The sequence below is a fragment of the Enhydra lutris genome, unplaced genomic scaffold, assembly GCF_002288905.1.
Source record: "Enhydra lutris kenyoni isolate GAN:26980312 unplaced genomic scaffold, ASM228890v2 scaffoldscaffold10, whole genome shotgun sequence".
NCBI lineage: Eukaryota > Metazoa > Chordata > Mammalia > Carnivora > Mustelidae > Enhydra > Enhydra lutris.
This window is the reverse complement of record NW_019154094.1, coordinates 11046607-11066754: the sequence shown is the minus strand read 5'-3', so window position 1 is coordinate 11066754 and position 20148 is coordinate 11046607. Positions and strand designations below refer to the sequence as shown.

Here is a 20148-nt window from a genome sequence, read left to right as displayed (position 1 = left end):
CAAATGAAGAAAAGTGCAAAAAAGGAAAGTGAAATTGCTTGTGACCCACCATCAAGAAATAACCAATATGTCTATCCAGTCTTCTTTTCCTTTGCAGCAGACCCCACAGCTGTGACAATACAATCTTCCTTTCCCAGTATGAATATAAAAGAAACAGTATTGATTCTAATTGGTCAGATCCTCATATCACATACAGGTCTTCTTTCACTCTACTGTAAAGTCTATGATTGTACATTCATTTTAGAAATAATCATCCCAGGGTTGCCTGGGTGGCTCAGTCAGTTAAGCATCTGCCTTCAGCTCAGGTCATGATCCCAGGTCCTGGGATTGAACCCCACATCAGCCTCCTGCTCAGTGGGGACCCTGCTTTTCCCTCTCCCTGTTTGTGCTCTCTCGCTCTCTCTGTCAAATAAATAAAATCTTTAAAAAAAAAAAAAAAATTGACCTGTCATCCTATTCAGAGCTATTAGATTCTAGATAGAGAAATGACATTATCTTAAAGTAGCATTTTCCAAACAAATCCCACCTCAGGAGAAGATTCTGTGGTCAAATAAACTTGGGAAAATTTATAAGCCCACCCTTCTTGGAGAATCATAATACATGTTAGCATGTTAAAAACTGCAAATGATTCTGCTGTTTAAAAAATAAAGGCTCTGTTTAGTATTGTGTAATGTTTTCGAATACAAGAACCATCCCCCACACATTAATGGGAGCTCCTGGGCAGGCTGTCTTAAAGCAGCGAACATACACTGAGCAGCCTGTTCTTGTCCTACTTCAGTTATTCAGAAACAAAAACTCAAAACTTTTGCTCCTGAATTATTTTATTGCCTATCCTTATCACTATCCAGAAGATTCTCAGTTCATACAGTTATCAAGCTGGGTCTGTGCCCATAATAACCTGTGGCTGATGAGCCTGTTCAGTAAAGCTGGGATTAAAACCTAAATGAACTTTAAAAAGAACCTATCAGTGGCATTCTTAACCTTCAGCTTTTCTCGCTTTATGTATTTTCAAGTGCAGAATTAGCGTAAGCACCAATCAGAATAAAGAGCATTGCCACAATCACCCTGACCTCAACCACCCACTCACTGATTTCTAAGAAGAGAATAAGGGAAACCTTTGAAGATTCCCTGAGACCTCTCTTCTCAAGAAGGTCCTCTCCCTCTTCGGTAGTCCGGTGTCGGTACAAAATTTGCACAGTGGGCTCCTCAGCTCTGCAGCCTGCCTTTGTCTTGCTGGCATGTCCATCTGAAAATGTACTCTACCTGGTACTTGACTGAGTCTGAGAGACTTCAAAAAAGAGAAAGAAATAATTTTGTCTTTTTTAACTTACTGCTCCCACCAATGCTAGAAGAGGTTCCATACTTCTTTCCTAACAGTGAGACACCATCAGTCGGCATTGCTGTGCATGAGCTGGTGAAGCGGTCAGTCACGTAGTCCCAGGATGAGGTAACCGAGGCCCTGCGTTTGTATTGGGAGGGCTGTGTATCCTACGACGTTCTTTCCATTTCCTGAGAAGACGAGCACCAGGAGAGTTCATGGGTCAGGTTGTGTCTAAAGAAGTCTTTCTGAAACCTGTTTCTCTTCCACTAGTGTTGTAGAAGAGGAGACACGGCGGTCCCAGCAAGCTGCTCGGGACAAGCAGAGTCCCAGCCAGGCCAATGGCTGCAGTGATCACAGGCCCATCGACATCCTGGAGATGCTAAGCAGAGCCAAGGATGAATATGAGAGGGTGAGATGCTGACTGGGAGGACCAAGAGGGGAGGAGGCCTGCCAGGGTCTCATGTGCTGTAGAAGTTACCTCAAGGCCGGGAGAGAGAATTAGTCCAAAAAGAAAGTGCATCTTACTGTTTCTAGCCCAAAAGACAGGGAAAGAAATTTGCTTATCTCAGAGTCCTTGAGCTGGCATGAAAGTGTAGAATGTTCTTTTTCTGTCATTACTATGGGAGAAAATGGTTTCAGGGTGCAGAAGTTAGCCTGCAACAGGTAGTTCTGAAAAAGCTTCTTGCCTGTTGTTCGCCCCTGCAGTCTTTGCTAGGGCTTAGGAATTTATGTAGTCTGATCATTTGCACCTGCTAATACTAAAGGGTATATTTATGGTCTCTAATTAGTGGTGGGTTCACGGCCTTTAATAAGCAGCATTTAGATTTTACCCACATGAGAAGCTTTTCTAGAATTCTTTTTTTTTTTTTTTCTTCTCTTTTGTGTGTTAGTTTAAAAGTTAAATCATAACATTTCCTCCCCAGGTTGAATAAAATGGAAGTTGCAGTACATTTGTTAATTTATTTAATACACACTTACGAACTGTCTACTGTGTGTCAGGCAGTGCATATTTCCTTAGTGGTCTTCAAACTGCACATTTGGCTTCGGAACTATCCTGGCTTTTTGCTTGACGTGGGCACTTCAGAGCCCACGCTTCCTAGGAGCAGGACTGAAGGTTCCCACTGCGGCACTTTGTTGTCATGGAATTATAATTGTCACCTTACTCTCTACTCGTATTTCGTTAAGTATTTTCTTTCATTTTTTGTGTAATCCTCACCTCACCCAAAGTTTAAGGAATAAGGTATGAAAACCACTCTCTGGTGTATTTCCCAAACGGTTCTGCTCTAACAGTAGCCTCTACATGGTTAGCAAGTGATCCTTACGGAAAGGTTCCAGTTGGTCAAGTGAGTTAAGGAAACATTGTTTACGTGGCTCCTCTTCCCCCATCTTCATGGGGCTAAGCAATGCTCAAGACTCTGAGAGGTCCTATAATAAATTCCCAAGTTAATTTAACCACAGGACCATTTTTCACATACTCCCCTTTGCATCTCAAAAATCTAGTTTAGGAAGCAAACTTTGGAAGTAGTGCTCTGGAAGGGAGTTTCCTCTGATAAAGGAAGTTCTATTTAGACACCAAAGGAAGGCCCATCTCCGGTGTAGAGAAGTATACAGTGGAGTCCATGAGAAGTTTCAAGTTATACCAAATGCCTCAGTGTCTCATAGAGAATTAGGAGGAATTTCTGGATCTGTGAAAATTAATATAGGAAAAGCAGTCATCTCTGTAGTAGATTCATTGATGTCTAGGGAGCTGGATGAGAATAAATTTTAAGAATCACTTTTTGTACTTGCAGGTCACCTTATATTCCCCCCAGGTCCCCTCATATCCTTAATAAGATCTGGATTATCTACACAGATGCCTCTTTCAGTTTTTGTAGAGGCTTTTCTGTGTTCTGATAGCAGGTAACTAATAAACCCAGGGCTCCGTGGCGCATACGTAGTGATGACTAGGTCACCGTGCTGTCACACAGGACAGAAAGTGTCGGGCCTGTACACCAGAGCTGGCGTTCTAGAAGGTGCCCCAGCCTACTCCTCAGGCTAAGGAGAGAGTGGCCACAAAATGAAAGAGGAACAGAAGCTTAGTTTTTGTACACAGAGCTGTCAAGGAACTTGAGGTCAAGCAGGCAGTCTGAAAATCTGACCTGATTCCTGGTTAATACACATTGTGAAAGTAGGAATATGGGGAGCACCGTAGCAAAGAACTGTTGTAAAGAAAATGTTCCCATGGTGTGGGATCAATAAAATGATGTCTAAAACTAAAACCTTTGGGAACTTAGTCAAATCTTTGGTAATTACTTTATGACGCATTATTTCTGTTTTTGAAAACTATCTGTACATAGACGGAGCTTCCTGAAAGAACAGTTTTGTTTTCTTATCTGCACTTGCCTGTCATCTCACCAAATGGGCTTGGTATTAGCAGTGACCCATGAATTCATATCTCAGTGTTTGCGTGCACGCTCTCAGCTGTGGCATGGTTCCAGATGGCTCCTTCGTTTATCTTTAGGTAGAGACTTAGATTGACAGAGTCAAGGGCAGGTTACAAACCACACCTCAGCAATGGGATGTGCTCCCAATCCTAAAACTCCCCCATCCACTGTGTGTCATGCAATGAATGAAATTCCAGATTTTGGGGTAAAGGATTTATAATAGAAACTGCTTGGAGATAAGAACAGTCTATAGTAAACACCTCCCTGGCAGTCCCATAGTTTGTTTCGACCAACTTACCTTTTTTAATGTAAAGAAAGATAGCTAAGCCCACAGTTCTTTACAGTTGCTCCTTGTTGCGTTGCTTCTAACCACAGAAATTATCCTAGATTTTTGTGGGGTTGTTTGTATTTTATATTTAAAGATTAGAGGAGAAGAAAAAGACACAGTCCCACCACCTAGAAATAATTACTGATAATACTTGATTATGTATCCTTCCAAAAGTATGTATAAATATGTCCCAGTGTGTGTGGTACATTTCTCTACACTACTTTTATTAACTAGTTTTAAAAGTCTATTTTATTAACTCTTTCATAACTAGTTTTTTTCCCAAAGAGCAATGTCTTTGTGACGGTAGCTGTTCCTCTCACAGGGAGTCCTTGTGAGATTGCTTTTGGTAGAATGAAAAGTCTTTGAAAAAGAGAACAATGATATTAATAGCTGCATATTTTTCCTTCCATGCCTTACATAAACAATACGCTGGGGGTTTTTTGTGATTCTCTTAAGAACTCAGAAATATATCCTGTAGCTAAGTCTTCATGTTGGACATTTTCTCTTAAGGTAAATTACTTGAAATGGAATTGGTAGATCAAAGGATTTTGACTTTTTTTTTTTTTTAAACATATAATGTGTTATTTGTTTCAGGGGTACAGGTCTGTGATTCATCAGTCTTTGGGGAGGGTATGTGCTGTGGATTTTGACATTTTTAAGGTTTTTACCAAATATTGTAAAATTAACCTCAAGAAAGTTTTTGATTGTCCACTTCCCCCAATCCATACAAATACTAGAGTGTCATCAACATACTCAGGAAACTTTCCAAGAAAAGTCCTGCACATGTATGAAAAAATATCTGAAGTTCCCAAGACCTTTTAAAGCATAACCCATCTTGTAGCTCATGTTGAGTAAATATAGGAGACTCAGCTGCCCCCCAAACCACATGGGCCACGGGAGCACGTGCAGCGGGTCGGGGTGGACCCGATGCAGACAGAGCCTGGCCCGGCATCAGAGGGTCACCTGCAGCTCAGCTCTGGCTGGTTGTTGCCAAGGTATCCAGCCTCTCCCTGAAAATAACAAGCTGGGATTTTTATGTGCAAACTCAATTTTAAAAATGCTTCTGAGCATTTTATATCTTCTGTTCTGGGAACTTGCTGTGAGCAGTGTTTTGAGCTTATCTCTGATACAGTTTAATTCCAGGCATTCTCCATAATGTGTTGATAAAGGATGTTGGTGGTGTTGCATAAAGAGGTGGTGGGAGATGAAGCTGTTTTATAAGCAGGTGAAATAGTTGAAGGGGGTTAAGAGGTATAGGCTGCCAGATAGAAAACGAGTGAGTCCCGGGGATGAACAGTACTGCACAGGGAATGTAGTCAGTAATGCTGTAGGACTGTCTGGTGGCCACACTTACCTCATGGGCACTGTGTGACGTGGAGAATTGTCCGCTACTTCAGTACTAGATGTTTCCAAAAGGTACTTCATAGGCTTTCCCACACTCTTTCACCTCTAGGTAACTGGGAAACACTGAGTAAAAGATGTTCTGAAATAAGGATTAAGTCATTTGAATAGAAAAAAAAAATGCCTCTTAGCCATTCTTTTAACATTGGAGTGCCTAACACTGTGCTAAAAAAAAGAAAAGGAAAAGAAAAAGAGAAAAGCCTAAAAAAGATCACTAGATGGATGTGGAATTACACACTCTAGAAACTAAAGTTATATTTGAGCTCTCTGATCCAGCATCTGCTGACTATTACCCATGTCAAAACAGACACCACAAACAGTTTAGAGCACTCTCAAGAGACTAGATTTAAAAAAAAAAAAAAAAAAAGCCCCAAACTTCAGCCCGGGTACATGTTAATTTTGATAGCTTAGTACATATGATGTTTTGCTAGCCAAATAATAGCAAAGTTTTCACATGATATACTTTTCCTTTTAATTACAGAATCAGATGGGCGACTCCAATATCTCCAGCCCTGGGTTACAGCCAAGTAGTCAGCTCTCCAATCTGGGAAGCACCGAGACTCTAGAAGAGATGCCATCGGGGTCACAAGATAAGGTCTGTACAACTAAAGCCTTAGCTTTGTCCACGGTAACAAAACACAGAGTAGTATTTTGTAAGGATGTTAACACGGTGTTATATGATTTGTCATTTATCTGTCAAGGTGCATACCAGCAACATGCTAACGTCCACTTTTATCATTTGTCCTATCTTTCCGTCTGGATTTTGCAGGAGCCCCCACTCTGGTTGTAGAACTTTTGTCCTTACCACCCTCTTACCTCTTCTTCACCGAGCCGCCAGAGTAACCCTGATTCGACCTAAGTGAGATTATGGTGTTCCTCTGCTTAAAACATTCCAGTGGTGCCCCCTCTCACTGAATCAGCCATGCCAGGGGTCCCCCAGGCCCGACCTGCTCTGGCCCCCAACCCGTGCCTCATCTTCTCTCTCTGCCTTGCTCACTTGGCCCCAGCCTCGTTGGCTCTTCTGCCTTTCCATGCATGTGCCAGACTCACCCCTGCCTCAGGACAGGCCTTTGCACTTGCTATTCCCCATTTTGTTGAATACTTTCCTCCCAGACAGGGTTTGCTCCCTTTCTTCTTTCAAGTCTCAAGTGTCCTCCATACGGGTGAAGCCTTGTCTGGTCACCGGAACAATCCTGCCTTACTGCTGTCCTCTATCTTATTTTCTCCCTATGGCTTCACCAGCTATCAAGGTTTGTGATACTCTTTACTGGGCATACTGTGTCTCCTCCCCACCTAAGTGTAAGCTCCATAGGGACAGACAGTTTTGCCTGTCTTGTTCATTGCCATGTTTTCAGCACCTAGCATCTATCGTGTTTATTGACTGAATTAGTTTTCTTTATAGCTGATGACTTGGTAAATGAACAGATACCAAGTGCAAAAACCCATGGTTTTGTTTTTCGTTTTTTGTTTTTTAAGATTTTATTTATTTATTTGACAGAGAGAGAGCACAAGTAGGCAGAGCTGCAGGCAGAGGGAGAGGGAGAAGCAGGCTCTCTGCTGAGCAGGGAGCCTGATGTGGGACTCGATCCTAGGACCCTGGGATCATGACCTGAACTGAAGGCAGCCACTTAACTGACTGAGCCACCCAGGCACCCCAAAACCCATAGTTTTTTAACTAATCTTTTTACTTTGAGATAATTACAGATAAACGTGCAATTACAAAAAATAATACAGACAGATCCCACATACCCTTTACCCATTCCACACTGACGACAGCTTGCAGAGTAAAGTACAGCATCACAGCCAGGATATTGACAAAGTCTGCCCATGTGGCTCACATTTGCTCAGTTGTCTTCACATTCATTTCTGTGTGTATGTGCATGTATGTATCTCTGTGTGATTTAATGTTCTGCATAGCTCTGTGTATCCACCCCAATGGTCAAGATCCTGAAGACTTACATCAACACAAGGGTCTTTCGTGTTGCCCTTTTATTGACTCCCCGTCACACCTTCCTGCCTTTCCCCTCCTCCCATCCCTAGCCCTGGCAGCCACTAGTCTGTCCCCCATTCTATAATGTCATTTCAAGAAAGTTACATAAATGGAATTATATAATATATAACCTTTTGGGAGTGTCTTTCTTCACTCAGCATGATTCCTGGAGATGTCATTGAAATTATTGGGTTTATCAGTAGTGTGTTCTCTTTATTCTCTTTTATTCTGCTGCCCAGTCAAGTAGGAGTACCAAGATTTGTTTAACCATTTCTAACCATTTGCCTGTTGAAGGAACATCTGGGTTGTTTTCACTTTTTAGCTATTGCGAGTAAAGCTTCTGTGAACATTTGTGCATAGGTTTTTGAACACTTGTGCACAGGTGTTTGTACACAGATTTCCATTTCTCTGGGGAAAATGGTAGGTATGCAAATGTGGGTCACTTGGTAATACCATGTGTTAGTTTATTAAGAAACTGCCATAGAGTTTTCCAGAGATGCTGTGCCATTAACATTCCCATCAGCAATGTATCCATAATGTTTTTAAGTATTTAGGTGATAATTTAAGCGAGGTTTTGTTTTTTTTTTTTAGATTTTATTTATTTATTAGACAGAGATCACAAGCAGGCAGAGAAGCAGGCAGAGAGAGAGGAGGAACAGGCTCCCCACAGAGCAGAGAGCCAGATGTGAGGCTTGATCCCAGAACCCTGGGATCATGACCTGAGCCGAAGGCAGAGGCTTTAACCCACTGAGCCACCCAGGCGCCCCAAGCCAGATTTTTTGTACTGCATTCCCATGCTCCATTTTTACTGTATTTGCATTTAGAGTTCTGAAGGTCAAACGTATGTTAACAGTTGTGATGTAACATCTAGTTTTTACAAAATAAATGTTGAGGGAGAGAAGGAACAGCATCCCTGTGTTCCTTCTTGTCTGGTGTATCAGCCCGAATGTTCACTGGGCCAGTCACATCCCCTCTTTGATTCATGAGTCACTTCCCCTTTCCTTTCTGAGTCCTGGGATTAAGGATTCTTGTGCTGCCTAACTCCCAGAGCGACTGTGAGAACCAAATGAAGGAACAGATCCAAGACCCAGAGAACCATTTAGAACACAAACCTTCGGATAGAAGAGGTTTCCTATTACAAATCCCTATTATAGTTAAAATTAGGCTTGCGGAATCAGTGCCTGCTTTCTGAAAAGACAGACAAAAAAGTTGCCAATGCCGAGCCCAGTATCTGGAGTCTGGCCTCAGCACTGCGGCAGAGCAGCCTTGTCTCTTGAGAGTCTGGCAGGTGCCAGGCCGCGCTCTTCTTGCCTAAATGGGCACGGGAGCAGGTTGGAGCAATACCTGTGGCCACGGCCAGGGAAAGAAAGGCAGAGAGGAAACAGTAACTGTGCAGAAATTTCCATGCAAGTAAAAACAGACAGAATACCCTTAGCTTTGTTTCTTAAGTCCCGTGGCACCTGGTGTTAGCATCATTTTTACTGTACAGAAAATAGCTCTTCACACAGAAATTATATAACCGTGAGATGAAGCTAGCATTAATATCATTATTGTGTGTGTGTGTGAAAAGTGAGACCCAGGGTAATTTTGTAAAAATCTGGCTACTTTAGGATATGAGCATTTTCTTACTGGTGTATAATTAACACATAGTAAACAAATTCAAATCTCAAGTGTAAACCTTATAACTTTCTAAAGATGTAACTTTTAAACATTGTAACCACCACCCAGATAAAGAGATACAAAATTTCCACTGTCTTAAAAGCAATAACAACTGAGTTCATTTGTCACAAATAGGGTAACTGCACCGAAAAGGAATCGTAGTCATTAAGTTTAAGGACAATTATTTTCATGCACAGATTCTATTGTATTATACATTAAAGACTGTGTAATAAGCTTTCAAGCCAAGTTAACAACAGATGGGCGGTGAAGAAGTGGACCCAGAAGAATGCCTTAAGAGCCATAAAACACTGTCCATTGAAAGATGAAGGGAGTGATGAGCTGTGCATGCTCAGCCTTCCAGCAAAAGCACCAGTGACAGATCTGTGGACACACAGGATTGAAGTGGACACACAGAGAATTAGACCCTCTGAGGAGCACCTTCATTCGCACATCCCTCTCAAAGTCCATTTTCTAGACCACAGTGACAGAACTTTGTAGAATATTGGAATCTGGATAATGTCAGAAGCCATGTGTTTGACTAAAATTATCTTAAAGCCATCAGCAGCCCTGCGCACAGATAGTACACTTGTTGGGCAACACTGCCATCTGGTGCTGCGGAGGGAATAATGCCGTCAACTCTTCATGGATTAAATTCCATTTCAGTTCCATAATTCACTTGCTAAAATTCCCTTGGGACTATTTACCTAGTACATTATATATAGATATATATAAATTGGCGGGGGGTGGTTCCTGGGGTTAAGAATAATACATAGGGACATAGGGGCGCCTGGGTGGCTCAGTCAGTTAAGCATCTGACTTCAGCGCAGATCATGATCTTGGAGTCCTGGGATCAAGCCCCATGTTGGGCTCCCTGCTCAGCAGGGAGTCTGCTTCTCCTTCTCCCTCTGCCCTTCCCCTGCTTATGCTATCTCTCTCAAATAAATAAGTAAATTCTTAAAAAAAAAAAAAAAAATACATAGCTTCTGGTGTGCCCAGTACACTGACCAGGTAGGAAATCTGACGTGGACACCGTAGATCGAGACAGAAATAGGAAATTCCCTAACTGGTGAGAGCTGTAGGGTGAAGGAGCAGTGTGAAGCCTAGAATTTTGTTGTGCACCATACACTGTTGCTCCCTGAATTCCATTTCGCAAGGGGGAATGGTCAGACTAACACTTGATAGAAGTGAAGCATTGCAAAACACAGAATTCAGACAAAGGAAGAATAAAATTCACCTTTTCTATGGATGAGGGAAGACGAATCCATGAATAAGTAAGGCCAACTACTAGAGCAGCCTAGCAGTTTTTCTGTCGTGGGCGGAGAAGGGAGAGAGGGGTCCTCTCAGATGCAGAGACTATAAAGCTTTTGTGTGGAGAAGCATGCTTTGTTCACTTCCCTCTCATGACTGATTCAGCCAGTGATAAGTATTTCTAAAAGTGAGTACATTCTGACCTGTAGCTGCCCCTCAGTTATTCAAGCTGTTGATATACTTCTGTTTTCTAGAAGTCATTTTCACCATCCAGTTGATTAATTCACCTGGAATATATTGATATATCAGTCAGTTCAGGGCATAATGATTAAGAACATGGACTTATCATGAGAACTAGGTTGACTCTGGTTCTGTTGTACTTGGGTGTCACCTGCAAGATGGCAGTGATAACAGCGTGGCCCTCACTGATCAGAAGAGTAATGCATGTGAAGTGCTTAGCACAGGGCCTCCCACTCGGTGAGTGTTCTGTCTGTGGCTTCTCTGCTTGCCGTCGTAACTTCATCTGTCCCTTCTTATGTGAGATTCCCCTGAAACCCTAATGCCCTACCATGCATCCTATTCCAGAGAAAGTCTGAGAATGTTTCTGGCTGGGCAGAAGTTAGAGGGAGGCCCCAATGGAGAAATCTGGGAACTTTCTGCTGCTTTTGCAGTCAGGGTTCAGGGCTTTCCCATATAGATGCATTTTTTAATGTGAAGTCAATTTTAAACCATTAGAAATACCTTTTTTTAAAGTGTAAAAACAGTCCAAGTATACATGCAGGTAATTTTAATTTTTCAAAAGTTGAATTATGTTCCATTGGACAGGTGAAAATTACTACCTGAATAATTGCCATGTTTTGAAGCCTAAGGTATATTTCATGTTGAATATTCCCCAGGTCCTGTTGTTTACTCATTCTTTCTTTTTTTTTTTCCTTTTTGTGTTTTTTTGAGGGAGAGAGAGAGCACGCACGTATGAGCAGGGGGTTGGGGGAATGCGGGGCAGAGGGAGAGAGAGAATCCCAAGCAGGCTCCAAGCTCAATACAGAGCCTGATTCAGGGCTCTAAATCCTACTACCCCGAGTTCACAACCTGAGCCAAAATCCGAAGTCGGACAGTTAACCGACTGAGCCACTCAGGTGCCCGAATCCTTTTCTTATAGCATAAAAATATTTGTATTCTTACCTGGGAAAGACTCAAGTTTCCACAAAATAGCCCCAATATGGTCTGTATATTTCAAAGTATGTTTATCTAAACACTTTTTTGTGTGTCTATACATCTGTATGAAATAGAACGTGGTGGTAAAGATCTACATAATTTGTGCTAATGAATAACAGTTAGTGTAGTTTTCAAGTACTTTTTTTGCCAAGCAGTCTTGACCATTTTGTTTTAAACATAATGTGTATAAAAAAGAATTAACCAGGGGTGCCTGGGTGGCTCAGTGGGTTAAGCTTCTGCCTTCAGCTCAGGTCATGATCTCAGGGTCCTGGGATCGAGCCCTGCATCGGGCTTTCTGCTCAGCAGGGAGCCTGCTTCCCCATCTCTACCTGCCTCTCTGCCTACTAGTGATCTCTGTCTGTCAAATAAATCAACAAAATCTTAAAAAAAAAAAAAAAAAAAAAAAAAAGAATTAACCCAATTCAAAAATGGGCAAAGGACTTGAATAGTCATCTTCTCAAAAAGATCTAGAAATGGCCAGCATGCTGGCAGGAGTGTTGGGCACCCGGAACCCTCTTGCAGCACTGTTGGGGAAGTAAAATGGTGCGGCAGCTTTGGAAAACAGTATGGCAGTTCCTCAAAAAGTCAAATATGGGATTACCATATGAACCAGCAGTTCTATTCCTGGGTATATACCCAAAAGAATTGAAAACAAGGATGAAGACAAGTACTTTTGCACTAATGTTCACAGCAGTATTATTCACAGTAGCAAAAAGGTGGGAACAACTTGTATCAGTCTTCAGAAGAATGAATAAATGAGAGGTGGGATGTGCACATGATGGAGTTACTAGTCAGCGTTTTTAGAAGGAAGGAGACTCTAACACCTGCTACAGCGTCGATGAACCTCAAGGACAGGATGCTGGGCAAAGGAAGCTGGTCACAAAAGGACAAATATGATGTGACTGCACTTGAATGAGGTGCCCAGAGTAGGCAGATTGATAGGAACAGAAAGTCGAATGGAGATTATCGGGACTGTGGATGAGGGAAAGAAATCTTGGTTAGTTACACAGCATTGTGAGTGTCCTGAATGCCGCTGAGTTCTACACTTCCATGTGGTTATAGTGCTAAATTTTGGTACATATATTTACCATAATTTTTTTTTAAGATTTATGTATTTGAGAGACAGAGCGTGCACTCAAGTGGGGGGGAAGGGCAGAGAGAGAGAATCTTAAGCAGACTCTCTGCTGAGTGCAAAGCCTGGTGGAGAGCTCTGTCTCACTACTCTGACATCACGACCCACGCTGAAATCAAGAGTTGGACTCTTAACTGGCTAAGCCACCAAGGCACCCCTACCGTAACTTTTAGAAATTGGGGGAAAAGGAATTACGTTTGTGCTCCTCGGTAGGCCTTCATAATGCCAGAGATCCAGAAGTGAGTAAGTCAGTATTCGCTTGGGGAGATGGAACCTGTGCATCCTGTTCCAGTTATGTGCGCTGGACAGAGAAGTGTGTCCCAAGTGAGAATTCACTGTCTGTTTTGAGTTACACTGAATGGATTTGAAATGTTAAACAACTATCTTTAATGACTCCTTGCATCAGGGAACGACAGGGTGATTTATAATAACTCAACCTTGATAGCCCATCAGGTGATGCTGTGTTGTTATTTTACATTTTGCGGGTATGATATTCCGGAAGGATTTGATGAATTTTTAATATCCCAATGTATTATTTGATGTTCCGTAAAACATGGAAACAACTTTATCTTGATTGCTGTTAAGACTGTATGGTGTTCATATAATGATAACCGCCAACGTCCACTTACTGAATGCTTGTTGGGCACCAGACATCACGTTGAGAATTTCATTTTCACAGCAGCTCTGTGAGGTAATTGCCACAGTTGTCCCCATTTTTCAGATGGGGGAACTCAATAGAGAGACTGTCATTTCCCCAATTAACAGCTGGGAATTGAAACTAGGTGTCTTTGATTTCAGACCCGAAGCTCTACAACTTTTTCAGAAGTAGAAAAATAAATAAATGAAAGCACACACATTCTTTTGCACTTTTTTTTACCTCCACAGTGTATAATAGATGTTAGTACTGCCTTGTATTTGAACCAAGATCCTGAATCTGGAAAATCCCCTTCAGGTGCTAGGAAGTATTGTGACAAGGTGGTCTTACTAGTCTCACTACAGCATTGTTAATGGGGGGTCTGAATCTGCCATTTGACAATTCCTTCAGTTAAACAAAGCCTCTTGTCACGTTAACTTGCCAAGATATATTACATTAATTCTGTTTGTTGAGTGTTTTCTAACGGGGCACCTGGGTGGCTCAGTTGGTTAACCGTCTGCCTTTGGCTCAGGTCATGATCCTGGAGTCCCAGGGTCGAGCCCTGCATCAGGCTCCCTGCTTGGCGGGGAGTCTGCTTCTCCCTCTGCCCTTACCCCACTTGTGTTTTCTCTCTCTCAAATAAATAAGTAGAATCTTTTTTTAAAAATGTTTTCTAAGAAGAAGTGGTTTGGTATGAAATTAGTTTTTTACAACTGGGGGAGGCCTCTGCGTCTTCGCCACTGTTATCACGCCCCACCTACGTTCTCCTCAGCCCCAGTAGCCGCACTGGCGCCGCTCCCCCAGCAAGCGATGCGAGAGACTGTACGGTGGCACTCCCTTAGCTTTCCAACCCTCAGAAGTGCGCTCCCTGGCAGCCTCAGTCCTGGGTGCTGGCCTCCTTTCCCCACCCCGCCCATCCCCGTGTGGTGTCCACGGCCTCTGCTAAACCCCATCGGGGTGTCCCACGAAGTTCGCATGAAGCCACTTCTGCTTTTAGGGAAGACCTGTATCAGTACCTACCTTGCTGACTGAAAGAAATCCAAAGAGGATTTTTGCTTTTATGAATAAAGGTAAAAAGCAAAAATAACATTTGGCGTTTGTGTGGCAGCAGGCGACCACAGTGGCAGTGACACCCTGTGCGGAGCCAGTGGCCCGCCGAGCCCCTGCCCTGGGAACCGCACTCGGCATCCCTGGCTCTTAAGCACCTGCGCTTTGTCTCCAAGTATTCTGTGCGTCTGTTAGCAGGATGTGTGCTGAGGTATCCGAAAAGCCGAAGAGAGGGGCACCGGGGGGCTCAGTCAGTTGAGTGTCCAGCTCTTGGTTTCAGCTCAAGTCATGATCTCTGGGTCATGGGATCCATCATGTCGGGCTCCACGCTCAACGAGCAGTCAGTTTGAGATTCTTTACCTCGCCTCTGCCTCTCCCCCCTGCTCGCTCTCACACACAAATAAATAAAATCTCAAAAAAAAAAACCCAAAAAAAAGCAAAAGATATTATTCTGGGGTCTAGAAATGGTCAAAAATTTTCCATATGAATTAATAATAATTGCTGCTTTACTTTCTGCCATTTTGGCTTAATGAACATTTCCTAGGCACATTCCACATGCAGATAGCTGGGGAAACCTGTAATTGTTGCTCACACAGATGAAACAGACATTTGCCTGAGGAAAAACTGCGCTTTTTTCCTGTAGAAATGTTGTACCCTCCCGCTCTCGTGCTTGTGCTTCAGATGCAGTGTAGTTCCGGGCCTTTCTAGGCCTTCTCGGGTGCTGAAAGCCATGTGTTTCAGTGAATTGTCTTTTTCTACATAAACATTTATCTGAGTAACTAGTCCATATGCTTTAGAAATAAAAGCGTATATCAAGGGTGCCTGGGTGGCTCAGTTGGTTGAACATCTGACTCTTGATCTCAGCACAGGTCTTAACTCTCAGGATTGTGAGTTCAAGCCCCGTGTTGGGCTCCACACTGGGCATGGAGCTTACTGGGAAAAAAAAAAAAGAAAAAACATATGTTGAGGTTGCTTAGCGTTTTCAAAGTACTTAGGTTAGTCTCCAACTAGAACGTAAGTCCTGCTCAGGGTCAGACTTTTTTTGTTACTCCTACTGTGTCCTCTGGGCCCAGGTCAGAACAGGCCCTGGCACCTTGGAGATAAAGAGGGAAAAAAAAGAGACGGTAAGTGAATATGGCCGTCCTGCTTAAAGTAAAGGTACAGGATAGCTCAGGAGTAAAAAGCATGAGTATTTCTCCTTCAGATCATTGCAGTGGTATCGGTAAGCCAGATCACTATAACAGATGGAACTTTTAACATTTTCAGATGTAAGTGCTTTGCTTTTTCTTAAGGATTCTGTGATTTGGTGGTAGGAAGGAATGGCCTGCTATTTACAGAATGGTTAAATTTGGAACTTAGTCCCTAAGGTTAAATTTCTGGAACTTAGTCCCTAAGGTGCAATGGCTAGCTTTTTATCAAGAGCTATGAAGTATAAAAACAAAGGGAGGGTTGCTTACTCAGCATTTGATCCCTATGTCCTTATATACATTGCTGACATAGGGCAATTAATCACTATTAACTTTGTGGTAAGATATTGCCTTATATCCATTTGCCAAGGAAAAAAGGTAAATTCTAACATTATACCAGGAGCCCCTAAAACTTGGGTTTTATTATAAATACAGATTTCTGCCCACCAGTGTGGGGAGGTGATTCGGCCTTAATCCCTAGCACATCTTCAGTTTGCTGGTTCCTTAGTTCCAGACTCCATCCATCCTTGCTTCTGCAAACTGTTTTGGTTGATGGGGAAGAAGTTTGGTTACACTGGTTTGCAAGAAATTTCTTTCATTGGGTGCTTCGATTTGTTTTTTGTAGTCTGCTCCATCTGGACACAAACATCTGACAGTGGAAGAATTATTTGGAACCTCTTTGCCAAAGGAACAGCCAGCTGTTGTGGGTCTGGATTCGGAAGAAGTGGAGAGGCTGCCAGGAGATGCCTCCCAGAAAGAGTCCAGCTCATTCCTACCATTTTCTTTCGAGCAGTCAGGAGGAGCCCCTCAGTCGGAAAACCTGGGTGTCCATCCTACTGCCCACCACTCAGTCCCACCTGAAGTCCCTACCCCGGTGCTGATCACTCCTGCCTCCATCACACAGTCTGGTGACAAACAGGCCCCAGGCTATGCCATCCCACTGCGCCCTGTGCTCAGTCCCACTTTACCAGCAGAAGCTCCTACAGCACAGGTTCCGCCCAGCTTACCCCGAAACACCACCATGATGCAGGCGGTGAAGACCACGCCGAGACAGAGGTCTCCACTCCTGAGCCAGCCAGTCCCTGAGCTGAGCCATGCCAATCTGACTGCCACCCAGAGCCCCTTCAGGGCCCCCCTGAGCGTGACAAACACAGCTGGTACATCCCTCCCAAGCGTGGATCTTCTCCAGAAACTCAGGTTGACCCCACAGCATGACCAAATACAGACGCAGTCTCTTGGGAAAGGAGCCGTGGCACCCAGCTTTTCCCCAGCAGCCGGCCAGCTGGCCACACCCGAGAGCTTCATAGAGCCTCCCTCCAAGACTGCAGCAGCTCGAGCCTCAGCAGCCCTGAGCAACATGGTGCTTGCTCCCCTTCAGGTACTGGCAGGAGGCTGGGTGGCTCTGACTGGTGGGGGAAGCTTCAGAGGCCTTGACAGTGACCACTAGGACGCAGTCCCTTCAAAGAGACAGCTGTTAGGTACATCCGGGGCCGGAAGACGGGAGGTAAGAAGCCCTGTTGTGAACAGCCAGATCACTGATACGTGGTGGTGTGACTTAGTTCCACTGCCCCAGAGATAGCAGCTGGTCAAGCCAAGAAGCCACACCAGTGTTTTCCTATCAGGGCATGCATTGTAGAGGGTTGGTTTGTTTCTGCCTCACAAGTCCAGAAGTCCACATTTGACTCAGGACCGTAGATGCAGATTATCGCCAGCTTTGGCCCATCCCCAGTTCCCTTGGTATTCACTGAGTGCCCACCTTGGGCCAGGCACACTTGGGGTGCCATAACAGTATCCCAGATTTGGAGATACAGGATCAAGTGAAGCTTCCTAGTGAAGCTCATGTTCAGCTAAGATCTGAAGACTCAGTGGAGGTTAATCAGACCTTCCCTAGAGGTAGAGAAGAGTGTTTGAGACAAGGAAAGGAAAGTAGTATGTGCAGAGGCCTGGAGATGAGCAGCATTTACTAAACATGAAGACCTGTAGTGTGGTCGGATCTCCTGCGGAAGGAGCTTGGAGGTGAAGTTACTGGCCAGTCAGCAGGGCTTTGGAAACTATGTGAAGCAATCTGAGGCTTGTTCTCAGAGCCCAGGGAGGGCGGGTGGCCTCCCAAGGGCTTTGAGCAGAGGTGGTGAACAGGGAAGGAGAAGACGGGAGCAGGACCACCGTCAGGAAGGAGGCCAGGTGGTTACCCAGTCTTGAGCTGGTGGAGGCCTGACTTTGGGAGTATGGACCAGGGGGTTCGTTCACAAGTGCGAGCAGTGGGACCTGTTGGTAGATTGCGGGTGAGGTGTGAAGAGGCTTGTCCCTCAGTGATGGATGAGGCTGGCAAGTTTACAGGTGAGAGTCACCAGGATTTCAGCCCTGTGCCCTTTAATAATAACCCTCATTCTTAAGATTTCACCAAATAATAGTGTACAGAGAGTCCATCATAGTAATTGTATGTGATTTCATAGTTGATGGACAGTTTTGTTCCATTCCTTCAAAGTCCTATGCAGAAAGACAGAAAACAGTGTTTTGGTTCTATCTTGAAACTGTGCTTTCGGGCCATTTCTGTTGAGGTTTTGTGCAGTCTACGGAGAGAGAATGTTCTGACAGATGAGTACCACAACCCTGCAGTGGGCCTGCTGCTCTGGAAGCCTGGCCAGCGGCCTGAACTGCCACAGCGCCACCCTGCTCTCCACTGTGCCTCCTTGCAGGGGCCCCAACGCATGTGCATTTGCATTTACCTCTCATTTCCTTCAGGGTCTGGGGCTCCACTGAATTTTTTTTTTTAAGATTTTATTTATTTGACAGAGAGATCACAAGTGGGCAGAGAGGCAAGCAGAGGGGGGAAGCAGACTCCCCGCTGAGCAGAGAGCCCGATGCAGGACTCGATCCCAAGACCCTGAGATCATGACCTGAGCCGAAGGCAGAGGCTTAACCCACTGAGCCACCCAGGAACCCCGGCTTTACTGAATTTTAAATGTATTTGCTCTACAACAAGAAGTTCTTTGTCTCCCAATGAATAAGGATAAAACGTAGCATGTGGAGGTGTGACTCTAGATGAAGGCTGTCTAGTGCCACCTTATCGAGGTTTCAGGCCACCAGGATGTGGCATCTCTACAGATTCAACAGCAAAACCGTGCATGGGATGTCCCCACTCTTTTCCTTAGAGACGCCTTGAAGGTTCTGCACACAGCCCTGTTCTTGGGGAGACTGAGGGGGCGGGAGGGCGTCTCAGGGCCCTCGCCCTGCAGTTGAGGCAGAACTAGTAGTGTCTGCCCTGTTCTTAACTGCTAAAGTGAATTTATCCCCGGTAGTTAGGAAGTTTTCATTGAAGCTTGCTAAGTCTGTTCATCTTTTCTTTTTAACGTTGCAGTCTATGCAGCAAAACCAGGATCCTGAAGTCTTTGCCCAGCCTAAGGTGTTACCCAGCGCCATCCCGGTAAGCTCTCCCTTTCTCTGAAGAACACATTCTCTTTAGGTTTTTCCGCTGGGCATGAAGTAAAACATTGTCGCTTGAGTGGCAAGTTGCAGCTCTTGGGCCTGGAGCCCTCTCAGGTGCCGTTCTGGGCCAGGCTGCCCTGCTCCCCCAGCAGAGTTCATTGCTGTGGCCCCTGTGGGCTTCCGGTCATGGTCTCTGGAACAATGCCTTCCCTGACCGTGCGGACGGGGGCAGGCTCGCTGTTTGTCGGCTGAGAGCGTGTCAGCCTGGTTTCCATGAGGAGGAAATATTCTTTGCCCTGCAAGGCCCTGATGCCTGGTTAAATCACCACCGTGCTCGGGCTCCAGGCCTGCGTGCTCTGCTCGCTGGCCTCACTTTTTAAAAGTTGTCCCCACCCTCCATTACCTGCCAGCCCTGAAGTGCACGCTGACTGTTTCAGTTCCTGAACTTTTACCTTCCCATTTACCTTTGAGCCTTTATGCCTGGCCTCAAGTCTCAGAACTGAAACTGCAGCCCACTCCTGCCAGGTGGTGGTAACCCATCTTCCCTGTCGTTTGTCCTGCCGCCTGGGAATCAGCGGGGGCGACGCCAGCATCAAAAACAGACTGGATGGCTCAGGCCCCAGAAGCCACACCCTTAACACTGTGGCTGTTTGTAAACAAAGAGGGTGGCAGGAGAAGGAGAAATGGAGATGCTTGTTGATTCTGTCAGATGTGGAAGTTACTAAAAATGCTGATTATTTCTGGTTTAGTGTGTTCTATTGGTTAGCCGTTGTTAGTGTACAAGTACATCTAATTGGGGAAAGGAGGTAGATGTTCGTTTTATGTGTAAGTTTTATTTGTGTCTTTGATACCTGTGGTGGTATAATAAATATATTGAACACTACAAAAGAAACTAATGTTTCATGTAACTGGGTTTTTTTACTCCTTTTTAAGATTTTATTTACTTATCAGGGGGTGGGGATGAGGGCAGAGGGAGAGGAAGAGAGAATCCGTCCCGAGCATGGAGACTGAGGCAGGGTTCGATCTCATGACCCTGAAATCATGACCTGAGCCAAAACCAAGAGTTAAATGCTCAAATAACTGAGCCACTCAGATAATCCTTCCCTTCTTTTTTTTTTTTTTTTTTTTTTTTTTTTT

At 44.3% G+C, this 20148-nt stretch overlaps 1 protein-coding gene across 2 annotated transcripts in view; it reads left to right on the top strand.

Annotated features, from left to right (window-relative positions):
* Positions 1-20148, top strand: part of LOC111144186 (decapping mRNA 1A) — a 57075-nt gene that overhangs the window by 33077 nt on the left and 3850 nt on the right. The window contains exons 5-8 of one of the 2 annotated variants that reach the window (XM_022498380.1): positions 1592-1730; positions 5955-6068; positions 16211-16963; positions 18944-19009. In XM_022498380.1, the coding sequence (XP_022354088.1) occupies positions 1592-1730; positions 5955-6068; positions 16211-16963; positions 18944-19009 (1072 nt within the window). The remainder of the gene's footprint in view (positions 1-1591; positions 1731-5954; positions 6069-16210; positions 16964-18943; positions 19010-20148) is intronic. The other variant, XM_022498381.1, reaches the window with a different exon arrangement.